Genomic DNA, 21,656 nt, shown 5'->3' with positions numbered 1-21,656 from the left:
TTGAACACTGGCTCCAAAACATTTTGGATCGCAAACATCAGTCATCTGTCAACATTTCCATTGGACCACCATGCAACATTATCAAATGTTTAACTGGTAACACTTGGCACTAGAGCTCGACAGCCTGCTTGCAGATCTCCCACTGGGACCTGAAAAACCACCAGTGGCCCACGCACAACAGCTTGAGATTGGTTAATTTGGAATATGTTATTTGTAATAAGCCTTCCACTGGATTCTTCCTTTTGTCTTTCACTAATCCTACTGTCTATCACCATGAATCAAAACCAAATGCTAAAGACAGGGGAAAGAACTCGTAAAAAGAACAGAAGATGATACTGTGGAAACAGAAGGAAAAACTCCTGTTTCTGTACCCTCCCATATTGAAGAAGTCCTGTTCCAAATCTGAGACTGCTCACGTAACACACCCACATCATCTCTGCCAAGGATAAAGAAACTGGAAGTCCATCACAGCACAAATTTGCATTCAGAGGCTTGTGGTTTTATGAGCACCCTATGCACCATTTTAATTTTTCTGAATTTCTACACAAATCTGCAGTTTTTGAAAAGGAATGCAATATTTTAAAAGATTTAAGATTAAATGCAGAAAACAGATTTTGTAAACAGTTGTTGTTTAGCAAGCTATTCCACTGTATAGCAATATTTATATATATAATATTTTCTGCTCAAATTATTTTGGTTATAATTTTCCTGCTATGGGACTAATATATATTTGTGGAGAGATTTAGATCTTGTGATCTATAATGAACTGTGTCTTTCTTGATTCCTTGTATTTCTTGTATTTCATAAGAATAAATTATTTATTTAATAATTCCACCATTTTAAGTTATCTGTATTTCCTTTCCTAAATAGATTCATAACATGAGATTTTTTGGGCCAGTCTATATTTTAAGGATCTGATTTTCCAAAGACGTGTAGCCGACGTCTTCCTCCTTTTAAGCCTTTGATCTTGAGAATAATTACGATCTTACCTCTCTCAAAGTGCTGTAAATTAGCATTGTGAACTCTTTTACAGGGATATTAATATCTTTGTCCAATTTTACATGAAGAGATGTGATGGGTAACAATGTCATTTTCACTTGGTCTCTTTTGCCCATTTCAAGAATGGTATTTTCAGTTTTCTGTAAATGTGGTTCAGAGTTTTGGCATTGCTAATAACCTACTGGGTGGGACGCCTTCATCATACACTGAGGTTCATTTTGTTACCTGTTACATATGTGCAATAAAAATCAGGCTGTACTTGAAGAACCTGTAATCTAAGCATCCTTCATGATATTTCTAATGGTACTTCTCGCTTTGGTAAAGCAGATGCATACTTGAAGAAGAAAGTCCCTCAATGGAATGCCCAGAGTGCAGATGGTGAGTTTGCTGCACGGAACAAGGCTCATGAAGCTCACATTTGCTCTGGCTGAATACATCTCGTTCAGCCTCATTCACAAGACTTCCATATTCACTACCATCGCAGGCAAAACAGTGTCAACTCAGGGCATTTCACATAATTTAATTTATTGGAAATAAATAAACAGAAATGTTTAATCACTTGTTTAGGTATTGAGAAATGAGCAAGAAAACAGCCTCTCTCCAGGCTCAACTTCTGTCCAACACATTCCTAGCCCCTTCCTAATCAACACCTTCAGGACTGTCCCTGACCTTCACGAGTCGCACACAGGCTGCACTCCTTCAGGGTGTCCCTGACCTGACCTGGTGTTGGTCACCCTCAGGTGGGCACCCTACCCAGCAAGTGCATCTTTCCAAGGTTGCATCACCAGCCATCTCCCCAGCAATGTCACCTACCACTTCTCCATTTCATTTCTCAAAATGCTTCTCTTGATATTTCTCCTCATGAGTCTCTTTTTCACATCTTCATATCTTTCCTTTTGTGTGTCCTCAGTGCACCCTCACATCTCTCCTGTATTTCCTGCCCCAGCAGCTACTGCCCTTTTTAGCATGTTTGATCAGAGGAGCCATGCTTTGGGCTACTGTAGGTTCTTTCTATCCACTGTCAAGCCAGCTAGATCAACCCAGGGCACCCTGCAGCTGCTGCCCCCCAAATGCTGCTACTGGTTCCCAATACAACTACTTAGTTAAGCCCAGTTGTGCAAACTTGTAAGCCCTGAGCTCTTCAAAGTCATTATGTGACTTATATACACGATTACAGGATCTTGACCTAAAATAAGTCTGCATGAATAGACTGTTCAACTTCCTTTCACCATCGCTGCAATAAAAAGACTTTAAAAAAATTTAAATTATCAGGGTTTAATAATTCAATTCATTTCGATTCCTTGAATTAATTAGATTGTCTAAAGTACAAATCACTCAACATAATGACCAGAACCTACCCCTGGTCTCCAGTTCCTCTTACATATTGATACTTCTTTGTGACATACTCCCAGTCCCAAACTGTACCCAAACCACATCACTAGGCATATGAAAAGACACAAATAACCCTTATATACTCTGCAGCAAATTACCTTTTTGAAAGAAACTCTTTTAAAGAATCTTCTATTCTGAAACTTTATTTACTGAAATTCTCCCAAAATGTTCTAGAAGGAATCTTGTTCTTCATTGTTGTAATGCGATCCAGATTAAAAAAAGAAATGAAGGCACAATCAATTTTAGAAAAACAGTGCTACACCTTATTTTTGTTCCACTATAATTAGCTGTTTTGTTCTCCAGAGCCAAAACCATACCAGCTAATGACTTCCTAGGAAACTAAAGCTCACAGAGCTAGAAAACCCTCAAGAAGCCATTTAACACAGTCCAGATATCCACAGACAGATATTGAACCAAAGGTCTCCTATATCTTCCTCTCACACCTATTATCTGTAAAATTACATCTCATTTTCCACCTTTACCTTTCAGCTTTTGTCTCAATACATTCTTCCTGTGCTCAGAGGTAGTCTCAGTTTTCATTTCTCACATGTTTCTTTCTTGAGCTTCAGGTTCAGAAAGAGCTCACAGTTTGGACAAATCGTCCTGTCTTTCCCATCTTTCTGACTCATGTCATTTCTTTACAGACCACTTTCTTCAATTCCTTTTCTACTAAGAAAGAGAACTTCCCTCCCAAGTCTCTGAATTTGTTGAAGACTGACTGCCAGAAACATGTAGATTTAATTTTCCTGTTCTTCCCATCCAAAGGTTGACCTTAAGTAACTGTTCCCCAGGTTATCTTTGTTGTTTTGTCAACAGTTTCTCCTTAATGCCTGGGCACAGATGTAGAAGGTTCTCTGGTGGTTGCTTTTTCCAAAAAAAGTATCAAAAAAATTCTCACACATATTCCAGTAATTTGCTACACAATTCACCAAGTAGTTAGAAATCTCCATTGCCACCACACGAGTTGTGATTCTGTCAGTTACTGTCAAGATGTTTTATTCTCTTTCTTGTCCCTGCTTCAATGCTATCTTTAGACCTCAAACTTGTCCCTATAGCAGGAGGCCCAATGGGAACCTCATGGGGTCCCTAGCTGGGGCCTCCCTGATCTTCTGCTCCCCAAGCCTTCAGACCTGCTCTGGGCCATTCCCAGGACTGGCATTAGCAGAAAGGGATAGAAAGGTCCTGGCAGCGCTCAATAGCATCTCATCCTCAGGCTCCTGCGAGGCAGTGTGCTTGCCACCAGATCAGGTCCAGGTAACAGTGAGATGTTTCCATTGATCTCAGGACAGAACTACCTGCAACTACCATTGCCATCTTTTACTTCCTCCTACAAACCTTGGTCCTGAGCCTCATACCCTTGGGTTGCACAGCTTTTTCTTCTCTGCCAGTGTAATACATTGTCCCACAAGCTTGAGTGGTCTTGCCTGTTCAGCTACACCATTTCCGGAACAGGCAGAATTTCTTAGTGGTTAACTTCTTTATAGTCCTTATATGACATCTGTACAGCATTTATGGGCCCAAAGCTGTGCCTACAAGTGTGTAGAAGTTAACAGATCCCCAAAACAGTTTATTTTACCCTTAATCCTCTGACTGCTTCCTTGGTTCATAATATCTTCAATCAGACAAGAAAGGGGGCAGGAAGGCAGAAAGAAGAAATCTGCTCCCAGAATGAAGCCCGATAAGCCAATTTATGTGAAGAATTAAGAATGAAGTTTGACAGGCCAATGGTGCTACAAACCCCCACACACACTGAAAGGTGAGGTGCTGACCGCTTGTCTGGAATGGTGAACATTAGTATAATTATACCCTGACTTTGTCCCAAAACATAGCAAGGGTTATGGTGTTGTCTTTTTGAGATTGTAGTCATAAAATTAAATCAGCTGTGGGCAATATATTCAGCTCGCTTTCATACACACACTGCAAGCCTTGTTACCAGGGCCTCACAAAGCATCTCTTGAAAAAGGAATACAAGATGCTCTTTGTAAATAAAAGTTCATGAGTTTGAGTAATGAAGTCATTTTCCAAAATCGCAGTGAACGATATTCTTTTACGTGAGCCGACAAGAAGCTGAGAGGTGGGCTTGAGGGAAAGGATATGAATGAAACATGTTAGAGAAGCCACTTAGCCCTATTAGCCCATGGCACAGCCAGGCTGGCTGTCTCCCTCCTTCTCCTTCTTCTCCTCCTCCTCCTCCTCCCGCCCACAGCCTCCCCTCCCCCATGCCAAAAGAAAAGGTTGGTCTAGAGGGTTTTTTAATAAATTTGGCACCTTTCTGCCTTCCACTGAATAAACTGGAGTTGTTAAAAAAAAACCTAGTAATGAGAATCAATGCTTCATGTGGAGCAGTCAGATGGAGTTGTGGGGGGGTGGCGTGGGGGGCGGAAAGGGTGACCTCACTTTCTGAATGGCAAAGTTTGAGTGGGAGGGTCTCGACACGAAAGGTAAAAAAGGGAACGATGTGAACATGTGAAGGAAGCCAGAGCACTGAGCAGAGCGTCAGTCTGTATCCTGACAGGGGGAGATAAGGTGGCTGGGGAGCCAGCGGTGCTTTCCTGGAATACAATCTCTGTTTGACACTCTCTGCTTAAGCACTGCCCATCTGTATGTTATTGAGCTGGAGCCTCTGGGGAAAAAGAGGAGCCACAGGCACAGAGAGTGAAGGAGGGAGGCAGCAAAAGCACTTTTCTTCCCTTCTTTTCCTTTTTTTTTCTTTTTTTTTTTTTTTTCCTTTTAAATCAGGATCTGGTTAGACTGCCTTGAAGTGCCACATCTGGAAACTGAATGCCGAAAGAAAGTTAAAATAACTGAGGCACCACTAAGCCAAGGGGGGCTGATTGCAGAAGAGGGTAAACAATTACTGAGACGCTAGAAGACCACTGCTGGATGTAAGGGGAGGAAATGGCTTTGATCTCCGCCTGGCCCCTCGTTTCTCCTATATTATTCTTTTTGAGATGCTTCTCCTCCAGCACAGCCTCGAGTGAGGGAGGCGTTTTTCAGTTTGACTTTGAAGGTAGCTCAGCGGTCAGCACGCAAGAAGCCACTGTTATCAGAGGGCAGCAGCAGGCAGTAGCTACTGGAAGTTGGGTGCCTTTTGCTGAGGTACAGTAACTCCCTTCTCTCTCTAGTGTCTGCGCTTTTCTGCTTTCATCTGTCTGTGTTGAAGCTCCCATCTGCTTAACGTTAGCTTAATCATTCGATCCTTAAAGCGATACCGGAGGATTTTTTGCGGGGGGTCTGAGACGTTGCATTTCGGGACTGGAGAGATACAGTTCAGACTTCAAAATGTACACATGCCCTGCCTGCTGTGAGCAGACAGCTGCTGTGCTTTGCAGTCAGGCTGGCTTAGCACATCTCTGACTTGCCTGCCAACATAACTAAACAGGCCTGTCCAAACAGAGCTATTTTACAAGGGTTAATTGTCACAACACTTTTCTGCTTGCCTTGTTGTAGTTCTTGCAACCGTAATTCACTTAAACTTCCAGAAAGAGTCTGTCTTTTGGTGGCAAACACTGTACTGTATATGTTTTTGCTTTTGTCTCTGAATGCCACAATCTAAAGTTCCTTTTCACGATGAGAGTGGGGATAATAAATCAAACGTGTACGAAACAGCCTGTAGAGAAAACACCTGCAGAGATTTTAAGACTTCCAAAAAGTATGAGGTTGGAAGTAGTTAAAAATGAAATTACAGAGATCTGAGAAGCAATCTGATGGCAGAAAAATTTCCTGTGACCCCTGTGTTTTGGGATTGGTTGATACCTCATTCTAGCAAGGCTGCGTTGGGAATGGAGTACTCAAAAATACAGCTTGAGAAAACAATAAATTACTCCAGCATATGCTGGGAGAGGGGGACAGTAATGTCTTATGCGTGGGAGATGCAAAGTAGGAGGCAAATTGAGTTACATAAGGTCATGGGAAGGGAAAGAGTAGTTCTTCTAGCATGACATCCAAAAATGAGGTGAGATTAGCACAGCCGTGTCACTATGACAATATCAAGATCACAATCTCTGATATCACAAGGCTAATTTTCCCCCTACACTCCAATTGCCAGAACTAACAGCCATGCACAAGCCCTTCAGCCAGCCGGGGTGGGTTACCAGGGGGCTGGGCAGAGCTGATCCCCCTGCTGCAGTGGCTCCAAGCAGCTGGGCAGCCTTGGGAAACGCCTGCCCACCCTGTCAGGGACTTGGCGCGAAACATGACCTGGGTGAGAAAACTGGAGGCTAAACCCTGCTCAGCTCGGCACAGGGGCTCTCGGGAGCCGTCCCAGGCTTGGATGGGCTCCATGACATGGGATGTCTTCTCCCCTGGCCTGGAATCAGCCCTGGGAAGCCTCATTGCCACCTGTTGCTTACAACATGGAAAGTCCCTCAATGAAATGCCTGATTTAGAAGCCGGATGAGTTTTGTAGCTGCTTTTCACAGAGTAATGGGCATAAGTCATTAGTAGCCTTTCTCAATATGATTCCGTAACATGGTTTTCCCAAAGACACAGTTCACATTGTTTCTCTTTAATATATTAGATTTTATCTTGGGAAAGTGCTGTGAGATACATTGAACACTGCAGAGGAATGACATTTACCCATTTCAATCCTCCCTAAAGTTTCATTTGTACAATCCGATCTAATAAGACTCACTAACCGCTGTTTGCTCCAGCAATTTACTTCAGCCCCTGCAATGGCAGCATTTAGACTCTGAAGCCCAGGTTACGAATGAACGATGCTGCCTGCTATTGCCATGCCAAGGCCCTTGGCTGTAGAATGTTATAGATTCATGAGGAGAGAGCCAGGATTTCAGGCCCCTTTGCTAGCTGCAGGCTCACCTTACTATTGCATTTCAGGGCCCACCTCCATGGCAATTTCCAAGGAGGCCCAGTAGGATGCTCTTTTGGGATAGGGCTGATGGCTCTGTAACAGTGAGAGCCATTGATCCATGTACGTAGTTGGTAACAGGAGCTGAGGAACTGGCTGTAAGCCTGGAGGTTGATGTAGAGGCCGGAGAGTGATGGTCTGGTAGTCTCTCAGCCAAGGAAGGAACATGTCCTTTGGTCCTCAGAGAGCTTTCCCCTCCCCCAGCCCCAGGAACAGGGTTTATCCCAGGAGGTTTAAATTAGCCTCTTTCAAAGCCCGAGTTCTTAACCCACAGCTGACAGTGAACCACAGAGTAAACTCCTTTACACAGCGCGGTTTGATTCAGCTCCTTCGTCTAAATATTGACTCAGGCCTACAGCTCTCCCGAGCAGACAGAGGCTGTTAGTCATGTTGAATAGTGCCAAATTATACAAAGGGGGCAGATTTACAAGGCAGAGTTACGGAGCCACCGATGGGGCTTCGCGGTGGACTGTGGTGCCAGTCAACTGCGATGTGAAACGTGCCGCTGTAAAGCCGGAGCACAGATCAGGGCAGACAGAAATCACGATGTTTCCATGTGTGGGGCAGGTGCTGGTCAGCATTTGCCCCACACATGATTCTGCTCTACACAACATCTTCAGAAATCTGCAAGGTCTGAAACAGTGCTGGTGGGAGTTTCCGACCTATAACTGGTAGAATGCTCTTAGATCTTCATAAGCATTCGATATTATGAACTTATAGAAGAACAGGAGACTCCAATTAATGTAAACACATATTAGTGAATATTTCTCAGTTTTCCACTCCTCTTCTTTTCCCATGTTTTGCAGCCCTAAACTCAGAGGAACTGGGAGAAATGGTTTAAAAATTCAGAATTAATGTTAATGTGTAGCTTTTTTGTGCCTTGGATTTGAATGAAAGCCTCTTGAAGGCAGAAAGAAGGGACTAACTAAATTTGCAATGCTATGCTAATACACTGTACCCATTCACAGAGCAGATCATGGGTTTGAGTTGGACCTCAGCAACACCTAGTAGCTTGGTGCCCTGGTTGTTAATCAACAGGTGATCCAGTACACCTAAATTAGGCACATAAACTGTGCCTAAACTTTTCCAAACTTTCCAAACCAAATCAGGCACCGTCTTCAAATAAAAACCCAAATTCCCCATACAGTAATAGAGACACCAGGTTAATTAATTAACTGGACTAGTTTCCACCCAATGAAATGTCATGTTACCTGCATAATGAGCACTGGTAGTGACCACCATGGAATAATGTACTTAGGTCTCTGCCTCTGTTTCAAGAACACTTATAAATTGATGAAAATTATTCAGAAAAGTATCATGAGAAGTTTTACAGTGTTAGGAATCGGAAGATAGCTGAGAGACTCTACAGTTCAATCTGCTCAGCTCAGAGGGAGTTTAAGAAACAGCTTTTAACTTATTGTGTAAGCACAAACAAGAAAAAAAATAATAGGCACACGAATTTAACAAAAGAAGGTCTCATCATATGAAACAACTGGAAACTGAAGGTGACCTAGTTCAAATTATAAGTTAGTTACAAATTTTAACTTCAAAGGTAATTAAGCACTGGAGACTTTATCCGGTTGTGTTGTATTGTCTATCAAGAGGCAGATCAATACGAAAAACACTCTCAAGTACTCAGTTGCTTGTGTGTGCTATTTAGGATGATTAAGTTCCTTGGCTCACAAAGACAATAAGGGGACACAAGGGAGATGTTACAGTGCCGAATCCTGATGTGTACCGGGGAGGCAGTGAGAAAAAGAAAGCGAATGAGCTCAAAGCGCTGGACCCTGTTCATCAGCAGAACCCAACCGCAGTTGACAACATTAAGTCAGAGATTGATTTTTCCAAATAAGGATTAGATTAAAATATTTTCCAAGAAAGATTCATCAGAGATGGAAGCAGAGGATTTAAAATGACAGATACATCAAATGAAAGTAAACAAGTGAGCAGTAAACATCAGGAATCCTTATTTTGGGGTTCCATTCATTAGCTTGGACACAGCAGAAGTAAAGGGGGTGGTGTACTATGGAGATAATTGCCAAGCAAGAAAAGGTAATTTCAAATGTCCTCTGTGGAAAGAAGTGAAGCAAATAGTGGGAAAGGAAGCAAAGTCAAGCAGGAAGAAGAAAAAGGAGAGGAAAAAATTAGAACAAGAATGAGATAATCAAGAGCCCTAAGAGTAAAGAAAAACAACAAAATAGTTGGGACAGGGCAGGAAGCCAATTCCCAGAGTGAAGGAAGGCATGATATTGTTGGACAGATGGAAGAGGAAAACTGCATCAGTGCAGTTCCAGCATCAGTGTTTTTGGCTCGGAGGAAAGGCAGAGAGATGAAAGAAGTCCTTTAAAGGAAACAATTATCATAGTCAAGGCAAAATTAGCCATTCACTATAAGATAAATTAAGAGGCAGAAGTTATCTGTTGGAGCTTGCATGTAAAATCATTTTTTCCCACCTGACTTCTACCAGCAGCTGCTGATCCAAATTTTCAAATGCAAGAAAGAGTATTTGAGTGCTTTCTTCCTGGTTCTCTAAAGCAATAAGCAATAATTAGCACAGGACCTGTGACAAACTCACCTCCCTAAAATGGTCACATTAAATATATAAAAAGAGAGCAATCATAAGCCCCAGACACTTGTTAACAAAGACTCAAACCATCACCAAATTGCCTTCAGCCCTTCACCCATAAAGGTTGGAACAGAAATTCTTGCAGACTGTTTAGAGAAACCACAATTTGATCCTTACTTGTGGCATTAATCTGTACAAAACAAACTAGCAGTAAACAAAGGAGAAGACCTAATCCTGAGGTGTGAGCCAAAAAGGGTTTTAGCTTGACAGAAACCTTTATATTCTTTTAAGCTAATGGGAACTGCATCTACCTTTAAAAAAGCAGATTTTTAAATTAGTTCATTTCAGACCCTTGAGGTTATGTTAGGTTAACTCCCATAATGGGCAATTTGGATTTCTAGCTGCTGTTTTTTTCTGTTACAACAAGGTTATGTTCTGAGAAATGTCTATTAGTGGGGAGGAAGTTTTACTGCAGATGTTTGCGATTCCAGCTTAAGTTTCTCATCAAAGCTTTAATGAAAATCAGCTGCTTGGAGTCGAGCCACCAGACCCCGAACTTTTTAAATCATAGGAAGCTGAAGCAAATGGAAGTACAGGACAGAGCAGATGGATAGTGGGAAATGTTCTCCATTTCAAGAAGGTGCATAAAGCACCCACAATAACAATCCAATTTAAACTCCGCTGCATTGAGTTCCCACAAAGTTTTGGGCAAGTACCAGCAAAGTGCCCCAAAGCTTATTCAGGGCTGTGAAAACCAATAAAAGGCATTTCATGCCCGCTCTTATTCATGACATGGAAAGCAAGGAGGAATTACAAGTCCAGTTTTTCCAGGGGGGCATGAGAAGCAGTAAAAGAATTGTTTTCTGAAGGAGAACGTGTCCTGATTTAAACTGATAACAATTAGATCTCCTAGTGTTCAAGAGATGTGTAAAATAGATCTAGTTTCTGAGTAACACGTAATGAGCCACTGATAATTTACTATTTGCTTCTGGACCTAGGTTTCAAACACCAGACACCCTTGGTTTTTATATTTTAATTGGTCCTCTTGAACGTTTGGATCTGATCCCAGTTCATTTTCAGACACCACCATGAGCTGGGATGTTTGGGTTATGCATCCTAATGCAAGATTCAACAATTGCTGAATAGTACTGTACACAAAGCAGAACTCCACAGTTTTTGAAATCTAATTCTTTGTCATTAAATGATCTCAAAGAGTTTTTCCTAACTATCAGTCAGGATAAATGCAGTGTGCATTTGGCAATGCAGACAGAGATGGACTAAAATGCAGTAAATATGATCTGGCTTTGTCATTGCTGTTTAGCTGTATTGTGCAATTCTTTAGATGGTTATTTTCTTAAAATAAATACTTCAGAAATACTAGAACTCCTTTTTCAATTTTAAGACAAACCTGCAGGAAACAGTGCTAAAACTCCAGCATTCAAGAGTTACTACAATACCTAATATGACCCAAAGAATAATAGTGTGGTGAAAAATATTTTAGAAATTGCTATCCCAAGTTTACAAGACTGTAAGAAGTAGTAAAATGTTATTTTTCTAAGTCATGATATATGGAAGCCAGGGAGCATGGGAAGAACTGGCACACTTGAATGTTAATTTGAAACATAATTTAATAATTACAGAATAAAAAGACTCTACCTGCATGAACAACTTCCAATGTGATCTGTAAAGATAGCCATTTTAGCTGAAACTATAAGGCTCTGAATCATTTTTTGACTCTGTCTCCCCAAAATGAATAAAAATGAGCTCATTCAACCTTTCACTATTGCCATCAGGTGGAAGAAAAAGCACATGGAACCAGCAACTAAACCAGATCATTTCTGGGCTGCATTGTACCCTGTTACCACCCTACAATGCATCTTGTTGCCAGTTGTATCAAAGGTCTACTGAGCAACGAGATGAGCAGATTTCTTTTCTGCCAAGGCTAATGCAAGGCCAATATGTCCTAGGGTTTCCCACTGTGGTTTTCCACCTCTGAGTCTGGATGCTAGCCCAATGAGAGCCACAGAGAGCCTGCTACTCATGATTCCCTTATGCTGTGCTCCCACACTCCTGGCTCCAGGGACCCTTCCTCAGAAGCACTCTGTGGAAGCAAGCATTTGTCCAGAGAAAATCTGCTCCAGTATCCAAAAAAAAAGGGAAAAAAAAAAAAAAAAGAGCTGGCAGGGCAAAACCTGGCAGAGCCCTCCCTACCCCACCAATAAAAATCCTACAAACCAAGATGCCCCAGAAAAGCTACCACAGCCTGGCCCATTGAGGGCTAGCAAGGTCTCCGGAGCACCAGTACCTGGCACTGATCCATCCAAGGGAGGAGGTGGGCAGATGTTGAAGGTCTAGACATAGTTTAAGGTCAGAGGGGGTTTGCTCAGCTTTTTGCAGGTTTGTGGTTTTCTGTGGCTCCCTACTTCCCATCAATGGGGAGGGTTGCCTGCAGAGGCTCTACATCGTCACAAAACATCAGCTTATTTTTAAGTCAACTGGAAGCAGAAGTTTGAGCAAGGGATTTTTGTGAGGCATAAGGAAAGAGATTGCATGATTTTTTTTCTTTTGATGCATCTACTCTTAGCCCTCTCTGAGCCAAGAAGAAACTAACTTCTTCAGTATCAGACCATGCCTGTGATGAAACAAGCCATGGACCAAGAGGCAGTGAGAGATTAGGGCAGGTTATTCCTTCTCCTGAGCCCTGTGTTTTCCTCTCTCCTTTCAGAGCACAGCTTCTGCCCACCTCCATGCTGGATGTAAGACCTGTAGTACAAATTTAACCATGTTGAGCTGTTTCCCTTCCTTTCCTCACATTTGCAAAGCACTGGCGCTATCAAGGGGGGAGCCACGCAGGGAGAACAGCCCATAAACATGGCACCTTCCCATCAGCCATATCCAACAGCTGCCTGTTTTGTCCACAGTTGGGCCACCCTTGGGATGGAGTGGTAGATGAAAGCTATTTCTCTTCATCTTTCCATCTTTTCACACTGTGGCTTGTGTTTCGTACTAACAGGCTTTTAAATTGGTGCCTTGGCTATTGATCAAGTGGATCACTAAATGTCCCCACTGCAATTCCAACATTTCAAATTTCACTGCAAAATCAAACCAGTAAATACTAGAAATATGGGGTGGTGGGAAGATGCTGCAAAAGGGAAATCAAAGGAAGCTTCAGATTTACCCTATAGGGTTTAGCAGTGTCCCATGAGCACAGCTGCACCTGCTTTAAAGGCCACTTTTATTTTTCATCCCTTGAAAATTTTTGTGTCTATCTGGAAATCTCTCTGGAAGTGCTGTAGTTTGTCAACTGATTATGTCTCACTTATCTGGGGAACTCAAGAGGAGAAAGTATGACTCAGAATCCACATCTCATGTGAATGTGTTGTGGAGACTGGGTGGAGGGTGGTTAATGAGGAAACAACACAAAATCATTTATCCCTTTTCCTGTAAATCGTTCTCCTTGTTTAAATTTGACATTTTGTTTGAAAGAGGGAATCCAAATAGCTACCTTTCCAACTGCAGCTTTTCTATTTCCAACAGTGAGCATCTATAAGAGTAAGATTTTTACTTAGTGGCTGCAGTAAAAAGTACATTAGAGCAGAGGCTGGTATTAATCTCTAATCCTTAGCCAGCTTGCAGACAGCTAAAACATTTTAGCCCTCCCCCTTTTCGGAGAGGAATGCCTTTTAAGCAGAGGCTTTGTCTTTCCCACTGTACATGGAAAAAATGACTATGCACTTCTATGGAGAATGCCTAGCTGGGAAATGTTTATGTTGGATCCAACCCCATCTCTTTTGCTGAATGGCATTTTGTTTTCCACTTGGACTAGGGAAGGGGTAACAGCCTGGAAACATTTTCAACACAGGAAAATTTTTTTAAAATTAAATACAATTACTTAGTCAAGGTAATAGATCCTGTTGTTGCTCTGCATAAAGCCATCTGGCTTTCAGCTATTGCTTTTCTTTGCAGCAGTCACCATTACTCTGCCATTGCTGCGATGGAGGCATGCACAAGTCCACCCTAGGAACAAGCACACAGTGACAGTGGACTGAGGAAGGGGGGTTCCGTGTCATTTTCACTTGTTGCCCATGACCTGCTTTGCTTATTGGTTTGGGGATTACCCATGCACAATTAGCCATATTCACTCGCCTTCCAACTCCTAACTCAACTATGCAACAGGGACAAATAGAGGTAACTTTTGTTCTGCATCTCCCCCACCAGCAGGATTTTACCTAGAATTGGAGCAACTAGTATCAGTCTTGTTAGTTTTAGTTTTAGCAATCTCTGAGCTCTTTGTCTAAGTCTTCAGGAAGATGGTTTCCATCAGCACCACAATCTGTTCTTTATTATCATCAAAAATAAACTTCTATTTTGGAAGGTGATGATTTGGTAGCTCCTCAGGTGATACATAAATATTCCCAATTGTCATGGATAATTCAGCAAGTGATGTTTTCAAATTAGGCTGCTATTCAGTTAAGATGTTGTCCCATCTCCCTCAAGGCAATCACAATTTTTTCAGTAAATTTTGAAGACAGCTCAACCCCTTTGTATATATAAACGATGGAGATCTTACAGTGTTAAGCTGTTGCTTAATACAGCAACAGTTGGAAAACCAGACTAAATTGAGTCATCAGATATATTCTTTAGCAGCTGCAGACTGGCCGGACACGATGTGCATGGCTCCAGAACAGCCATAGCCCTGTGCTCTCGGGTGGGAGCATCGCTGGGGGTGATAATACTGAGATCCACACACAGAGCATGACAGAAAGGACACTAGTAACAGAAAACAAGGCTTCGTTTTTTTCAACACTCATTGAACAGTCCATTTACTGAAAAAGATTACAGATTCAAAACCAATGTCACTGATTCATTTTATGTTTGAAGATTCAAATTACTGGGCTTCACAAAAACACACCACTGCAGCTTTAATGAGCATTTCATGTCACTTACCTAGATAACTCCATTATTATATTAATTTGCCCAGATCTATGGGAAATGCATTCAGTGAGGCTTTAATTGTCATTGAACCTATCTCGCCTTAGAATTTATTTTAAAAAATAAGAACATGCAACAATATTGGGGGTTTTCACTGAGTAACTATTTCAGCAAGAAAGAGTATGCTTTTACATTTGCAACCTAAATAACAAAACAGAAAGCTTGTTATTGTGTAATTCACATAATTGCTTCAGTTTGTAATCTCATTAAATGCAATTAGAACTGAGATACCTGTCAAGATAAGTGGATAAAAAAAGATTACCAGCATTATGCCCAAAACTCTTCACCAACTTCTGGTTAATTCCTAATTTGCAACATCAGTAGAGCACTGGAAGTAATAAATATTTCATGGTTAACAATGAGAAATTTAAGAGAACAATACAGGAATTTAATGTACCACACCATGATACTTATTATAAAACCATCATGAATATTGATTTGGGAACTAATATAAAAAATGTGTTCCTCTCAGAAATGTTTACAGTTTAAAAAACAAATTTGAAATTGAAAATGGCTAATTTGCATGAGGTTTCTGCCCTTGAAATGGTAAATACTACAAAGTGGCTTTTTGCATGCAGTTTTCTAACAGCTGTAGTGTCCTATTAAGTGGGGTAATTAACTGTCTAGCTATGATGTCACACACTGAATTAATTTCTCCAGTAATAATAGTTAGAATGTGACCTTTCTAGTTCAGAAGAATTTGATACTGTAGACCAGTAATGAAGGCTTATAGAAATTATAAATAGAGCTTGGAGGCCTAAGGGGAAGCTGGTGAACAAGATTGCTTGTTTTTCATTCCCTAGGTTTGTGAGGCTTCAAAGCTCAGATAAATTTAAAAAAAAAAAATCGATGGAGAACAAATAAGATTGTAGAGCGGACGTTTGCATGTTGTGAAGTACCTCACGGTGTAGAACAGGACTTCTGTCCATCTCTCTTTATGATAACTTTGATGGTAGAGCATGTCTGTCCAACAGGTCAGTTACTAACTTCTGAGAACCTCATTCTCCAGAGAAAGACAAAGATCCCTCTGAAATATCACTTCATAGGGATTTATAGCTTCGAGCACAAAGACAGTCTTGAATTTGCTATTACTCAAGGCCTGGGAATTTGAAATCCATTTATTTCTTCAAATGATAACTTAAGCTGAAGTGAAGTATGACAGCTCTTGGAAAGGGCATCACCAGAGCATTTTATTCTTAAAATTAGTTATAGTTTAACTCAGTGGGTGGAAGAGCTCACAGCAACCTCTTCCATAGCCAAGACCCGGTCTAGGAAGTTGCATGTAGCAAATGAAGAGAAATGAAGAGGGCAGGTTAAAAGGGGAAGTTATCAGCAGAACTAATGTTATTTGTACCTTCAGTAAGAGCTCCAGTTCTTCATTTGTTTTTTCAAGGAGAGGAAAATGTTTTAATCATTGTATCTAACAAAAACAAATGCCCTGAAAGACATTTTAACAAAAACAGCTTCTATATCAAATAATTTTTCCATATTCATATTTCCTTCCTCCTATGAATTGAAGAAAACAGATTTTCCTTAAATATCTTAAAAGCTCGCCTACAAAGTTAGTTTCAACTTTTCATGTGAAATTTTAACACTGAGGTCTAATTCTTTTTTTTTTCTCCCTACCCTCCTTGTCTAATCCTTTTCATATATCTGGTATGCTTTGGCAGTTAATCCTCGCAGGTCACCCATAAAAGTTGCCCTCAAATACCAGAGTGTGGTCTATTCCTTAGAAAGGATGGAGAAAAAAAATGGGAAAGATGGCACAATGCCAAGCAGTGCTGTGTAAATATGTAAATGGCTTTAAAGTATGACTGTTTAGCTGGAATCCAAGAAAGTTTTTTCAGCACTGGATTAAAAAGACTGTAAGTCTTGGGTCCAGCAACATCTTTATATTCACTGCAGGCACTTGAAACAAGCAAATGATGACTAACAGAAGTGTCTGCCCATGTGGGGATATTCATTATTCCTAGTGTTCTGACTAGTTCTCTTAAAAGACATAAATTGTTAACTTGTGTCACTGCTGTGGATTACATTGGGTACATCTGGAACACTGTAATTGGGGATTACATTGGGTACGCTGCTGCAGATTACGTTGGGTACATCTGGACACCGTTCCAGGCAACCAGCTCTAGGTAGCCGTGTTTGAGCAGGGGCGTTGAACCAGGTGACCTCCAGAGGTCCCTGGTTCCCCAACCTCAACCATTCTATGATTCTGATTCTGTGATTCTGTGTGACTATGGTCATTATTCCACTTTACAGATGGAGAAACTGAGTGAAAAAGTAATGTTCATGGTCACACAAAAGATGAGCAGAAGAATGTGTTTTCCTGAATCCCAATATCCTTATGAACGTAGTCAGGGACAGAGGAGCTCAGGCCCAGAAACAAGGTGATAAGTTTCTCATCTGTCCAGGGAGAAGGAATATTTTTCCTTACATTAATTCCAAACAACACAATGAAACCATTGCTGTGAAGATGTTAATAGATTAGAGGTGAAGGATATTCATGAAGTGGGTGAGTGACTAGAACCAGGTGCGGGAAAGGCAAAGTGGAGAAGAGGAGTAGGAGGACAAATGGAAAGGAGGACAGGAAGGACACGAGCATGAGTAAAGAGCAAGGCAGCAGCAGCAAGGCTGTGGGAGCCAATGGGGGGTAGGTGGAGACCCACAGCCCGTAAGTGTAATGTTCAGATGGTCCATTAATAGAAACAGCCCAAGAGAAGTACAGAGGCCTCCCCCAACAAGGGCCAATGAACGACCATCTCATCTGGTTGGCATTTACTGTAAGACTATTTAAATGACATTCAAGCTTCGTTGCCAACAAGAGAGACATATAATATAGACAAGACTAAAAGGTAACCTATAAATAAAAACTAGAGTGAATGTGTGCTATAAATATAAACTGAGGACCATGGATTTAATCAATGCCTTGTTATACATAAACAGACCTATTGGAATATGCTGTCTGCAGCAAACCCTTTATTGCTACGAGTACTCCCTACACTTTTGAGGAAACTGTCACTACACAAATCTCTATCCATGTGATTATTCTTTCTCCTTCAGTAAATTCAAATTCTGGGGACGTGAAAGCTAGAATAAATGGATAAAAATGATTTGCAACTATATAGTTATGATTGTAAAAAAGGGGGCAGAGATATGAATGACTGTTGGAATGACAGAGCTACCATCAAATACTTGTTTATAAAGAGCCCAAGGACACCGTCTAGAAATATTTTTCTCTCTTCTGCCTCAAAAATTCAGAACAAAGTGAAGCCGAGAGAATTTAATTAGACAAATGTTACCCCAAGTCATACACTTCACATAGGATCCATCAGATCATCAGATCCTTTATCCATATGGCCTACCATGGTTAGAGCAAATGTAGTTGTAGAGATGAAGGCTTTTGACATGTTGGAGGAATAAAAAAATCAAAGTGTTTAAATACAGCCATCCCTTATCTCAACCATTTCAGCTGTTGAGAGACAGAGACCACCCCCTCAAGCTTCTCCCATAGTAGGTATTACAGGAAAAAATGCAAAGAATTGTTCTGCATTTCTTAGTTATATGTTGTTGGCAATCTTGTGAACAGTCTAGTGATCATGTGGGGAACAGATGAGAGTAAAAGCTGTGAGGAAGAGGAGCAATTAGCCCTTTGCATGCTAATTAACATGCAAAGCAGCAAATAATATTAAAAGCACTGTTTTAATGCAGTTATCACTGACTGTCCTACACTTTTGGAAAACATGAATCAGGAGTCTGATCATACAGAGGTGTTTGGCAGTATCTGATCCTGGGTTCAGTGATTTGTTATCTCCTAGTTATGAAGCATAGCAAGACAGTCTTTCATGGTTAGGTAAGTCAAACAGGAAAGGCAGATTACCTGATGATGCACACTTCTCAGCTATCTAGCTTACATGAACTACTGTACCTAAAATACATACAGTTTCCTGGGGATAGACAAAACCAACATAGTTCTAACCTTCATCAGCCAAATTCATCACAAGCCTTACTTAACAGTGTTTCTCAGCTGTAGTACAAAAGTGTTTCCAGCAAGAAGTGGTGACCCAGTGAGTTCCTCAGCCACAAAAGTGGAAAAATCTGGGTGTGAAGTGTACCAGAACACCGCACGCTGCCTGGATGGGCACAGCATTGGCTGGATAAGATATAAGATGGTGATAAAAGCTTTTGGCAGTTCATTCCCTGCTAGAAATAGGGCTCCATCTCCATAATTTACAGGCATTTCAATGTAGACCATGCAAACCAGAGCTTTAATTAATAAACACCCTATTAGTCTGGTAAACTCAACCCCTGATGGGGATTTCGCAGCAATGCAGCTGCCTATGCATTCAGAAACAAGGGAAATGGATGCAGGCATTTCTGTCTGCTGGCTCCACACAGCCAGTGCAGTTCATAGGTTTTCTAGTGAACGTGCAAGTCCATCCAGTTCTCTGGCACCAAAGCAGGAACCAGCATGGCTGAGTCAACACCAGGATCCTGCAGAGCAAATATAGCTATATCCTTTCCCCCCACTTAACCCTCATCCATCCCCATGTACACATACACTTTTGAGACCCCCTGGAGTCACAAGATACTCCTAAATACCACACATGCTGAATGCTCAAGCCAAAATGTGACCTCCAGCAGTGAGGCACCTTTTCCATGGGCAGTAAAGGGCATGGTGGCTCTGTAAGAGGTCAATGAGCCCAGGGCTCCTGAATTCGCTGCTCACCAGTAGCATATGCCAGCACCAAGCTGCAGTTGCACACAGCGTGTACTGTAGATCTGCTGGATTTTGTGTTTTGGCAACAAATGGAGAGGGGTTTCTCCTGCAGGTCACCAAAGGCAGGAAGGTCAGGACAGTGGGGCGCAGTGTTATTGCAGCTCTTTCTGTTTCTATAAAGTTTCCCAGCAGACTGAAGAAGAACTAAATCTTTGTGTCTATGCTATGCTTATGAGTAACACATTTTTGACCTGAGGAACTTGAAACGTCTGTTACTGTACTCCCAGGGAGCAAGAAATGGCCAAATGTCCATCAGTCTACAACTGGCAGTCTGGATTTTAAAAGTCCGTGTTTAAACGTACTGGAAGTCAATTATGCCCTGAGCGGAAAAGCAGATGTAGAAGTAGTGTTGGTGCCCTCAGTACTTGCTTGCTGAATGAAACACCAGAAGCAGACCCATATATCTATCTGAGGTAAAGAAGATTGTTTTGTAGTTAATGCTTCCCAGGCATGATAAGCTATATAATTTGTGCCTACCCAGAATGGTTTCAAGCTAGGATGTCTGTGGAGTCAAACATTTTGTTTCTTTACATTCCAGTTCGGCAAAGCGGTATTTTTAGTGCAGCAAAAAGTGTGCATTTTGGAGGGAAACAGAAGGTGTCCTTAGAATGGGGTCATGCTCCTTTCTGTGCTAGAATGTAGCTGCATAGTTATTCGGGGAGTTTTACCCAAGTCACTAGCTCTGGAGATTGTCAAAGTCACTCACAGCATCAGAGCTCTTTTTCCCAGCTGTATCTACAGTGCTTAATTGCAACCTGAGCCAGGAACAAACATGACAGCACTAACGTGATGGCAGGGATCAGTTTTGCTCTTTGTAAAATGGGATAATCTTGTACCATCTCACAGGCATATGTTAGAACTAAAGTCACTGTTTCCAGTGAGCACCAAGTAGTTCAGACAATACGAAGTCTTAATAATAATTTCTTACAGATTTCTTTCCTAAATAAGTTATATGCTGTCCAAAGCCATCAAGTTGAAGTGGGACTGAGCTACTAGCAGCAATAAAATTAATTTCCGGATAGCAAATGTCCAGTGGCATTTTAAACCTCTTCCTAAGAATTATAGTTTCACCAAAGGGGCTAATGTACATGTATGCTTTATGCCCCCCAAGGAAGAAAAAAAAATCTCAGAAATTGCGTGAAAAGATTTTGTTTGCAGATTTTTGAATGCACAAGTATTCAGTGAGGAAGGTGGCACCAGTGCAGGGTAAGCTCCTTTGGAGAGCTAGCTGTAAATACCAAAGGAGACACTATCTGGACAAAAGGAAATATCCCATGATTACGCTCTGAACTGGTCAGAATCAACCTAAACTTAAATGTAGAAACAGGATCGCTTGGGCCTGTCAGACACCAAGGTTTCCTTTAGATCCATCTACTTTCTCTACCTGAAGATACTAACCGGTGGAACAGTCACGAGCCTTTGCACTTCTCCAAAGGAACAGGGTGTCTAGAAGTTTGGCCAAATCTGTGGCGTAGCAGCCGTAACCTGGACACTTCTACACAGCACAGCACACCTGACATGGGCAATAGGCTTCATGTCCCCAGACTTTGTATGCAGTACAGATGCCTACCTGTGAGCTAGCCTCCCACGACCCTCTTTGCAGTCAGTAGAGAGCAACAGGCACAGCTGACCTACTTTAGACACATTTTAGTACAGAAGGAATTAAACCATATGAAGGGTGTCTAGCTGGCTTCTTCCCATGTGGATGTCTCCATGTTGATGATTCCCAGCCTGCTGTGGTTTGGGCTTCCTACACACGCAGTCCCGCCGGCCAGCTGTGGAGGCTGCTGGCCAGGATGGCCCTGCACTAGCACAGCCCCAGCTGTGTTAGCACAGCACTGCACCTGGGGCACGCAGGTCCTCTGGGGTTCAGCCTGGGACTGTCTTCAGGGCTGACATAGACATGTCAGGTGGGGCCTGCAAAATGCTGAAAATTTGGCATGCCTTCTGGAGTGCTTGGCTGGGGATTGAGTATTTCTGAACATTAAGACCCTGTTGTAGATGAGAAAGACAAGGAATCTCTTCGGAAAAGATTCCTACCTATTTTTAGGAGACCAGAG

At 41.7% G+C, this 21,656-nt stretch overlaps 1 protein-coding gene across 2 annotated transcripts in view; it reads left to right on the top strand.

Annotated features, from left to right (window-relative positions):
* Nucleotides 1-4,859: 4,859 nt before the first annotated feature.
* Nucleotides 4,860-21,656, top strand: part of LAMA4 (laminin subunit alpha 4) — a 100,960-nt gene continuing 84,163 nt past the window's right edge. Inside the window, exon 1 of one of the 2 annotated variants that reach the window (XM_074150139.1) lies at nt 4,860-5,490. In XM_074150139.1, the coding sequence (XP_074006240.1) occupies nt 5,290-5,490 (201 nt within the window). In that variant the 5' untranslated portion in view covers nt 4,860-5,289. The remainder of the gene's footprint in view (nt 5,491-21,656) is intronic. The other variant, XM_074150140.1, reaches the window with a different exon arrangement.

This window comes from Numenius arquata, chromosome 7 (genome assembly GCF_964106895.1).
Source record: "Numenius arquata chromosome 7, bNumArq3.hap1.1, whole genome shotgun sequence".
Classification (NCBI taxonomy): domain Eukaryota; kingdom Metazoa; phylum Chordata; class Aves; order Charadriiformes; family Scolopacidae; genus Numenius; species Numenius arquata.
The sequence above is the reverse complement of the archived record's forward strand: the minus strand, read 5'-3'. Positions and strand labels throughout refer to the sequence as shown.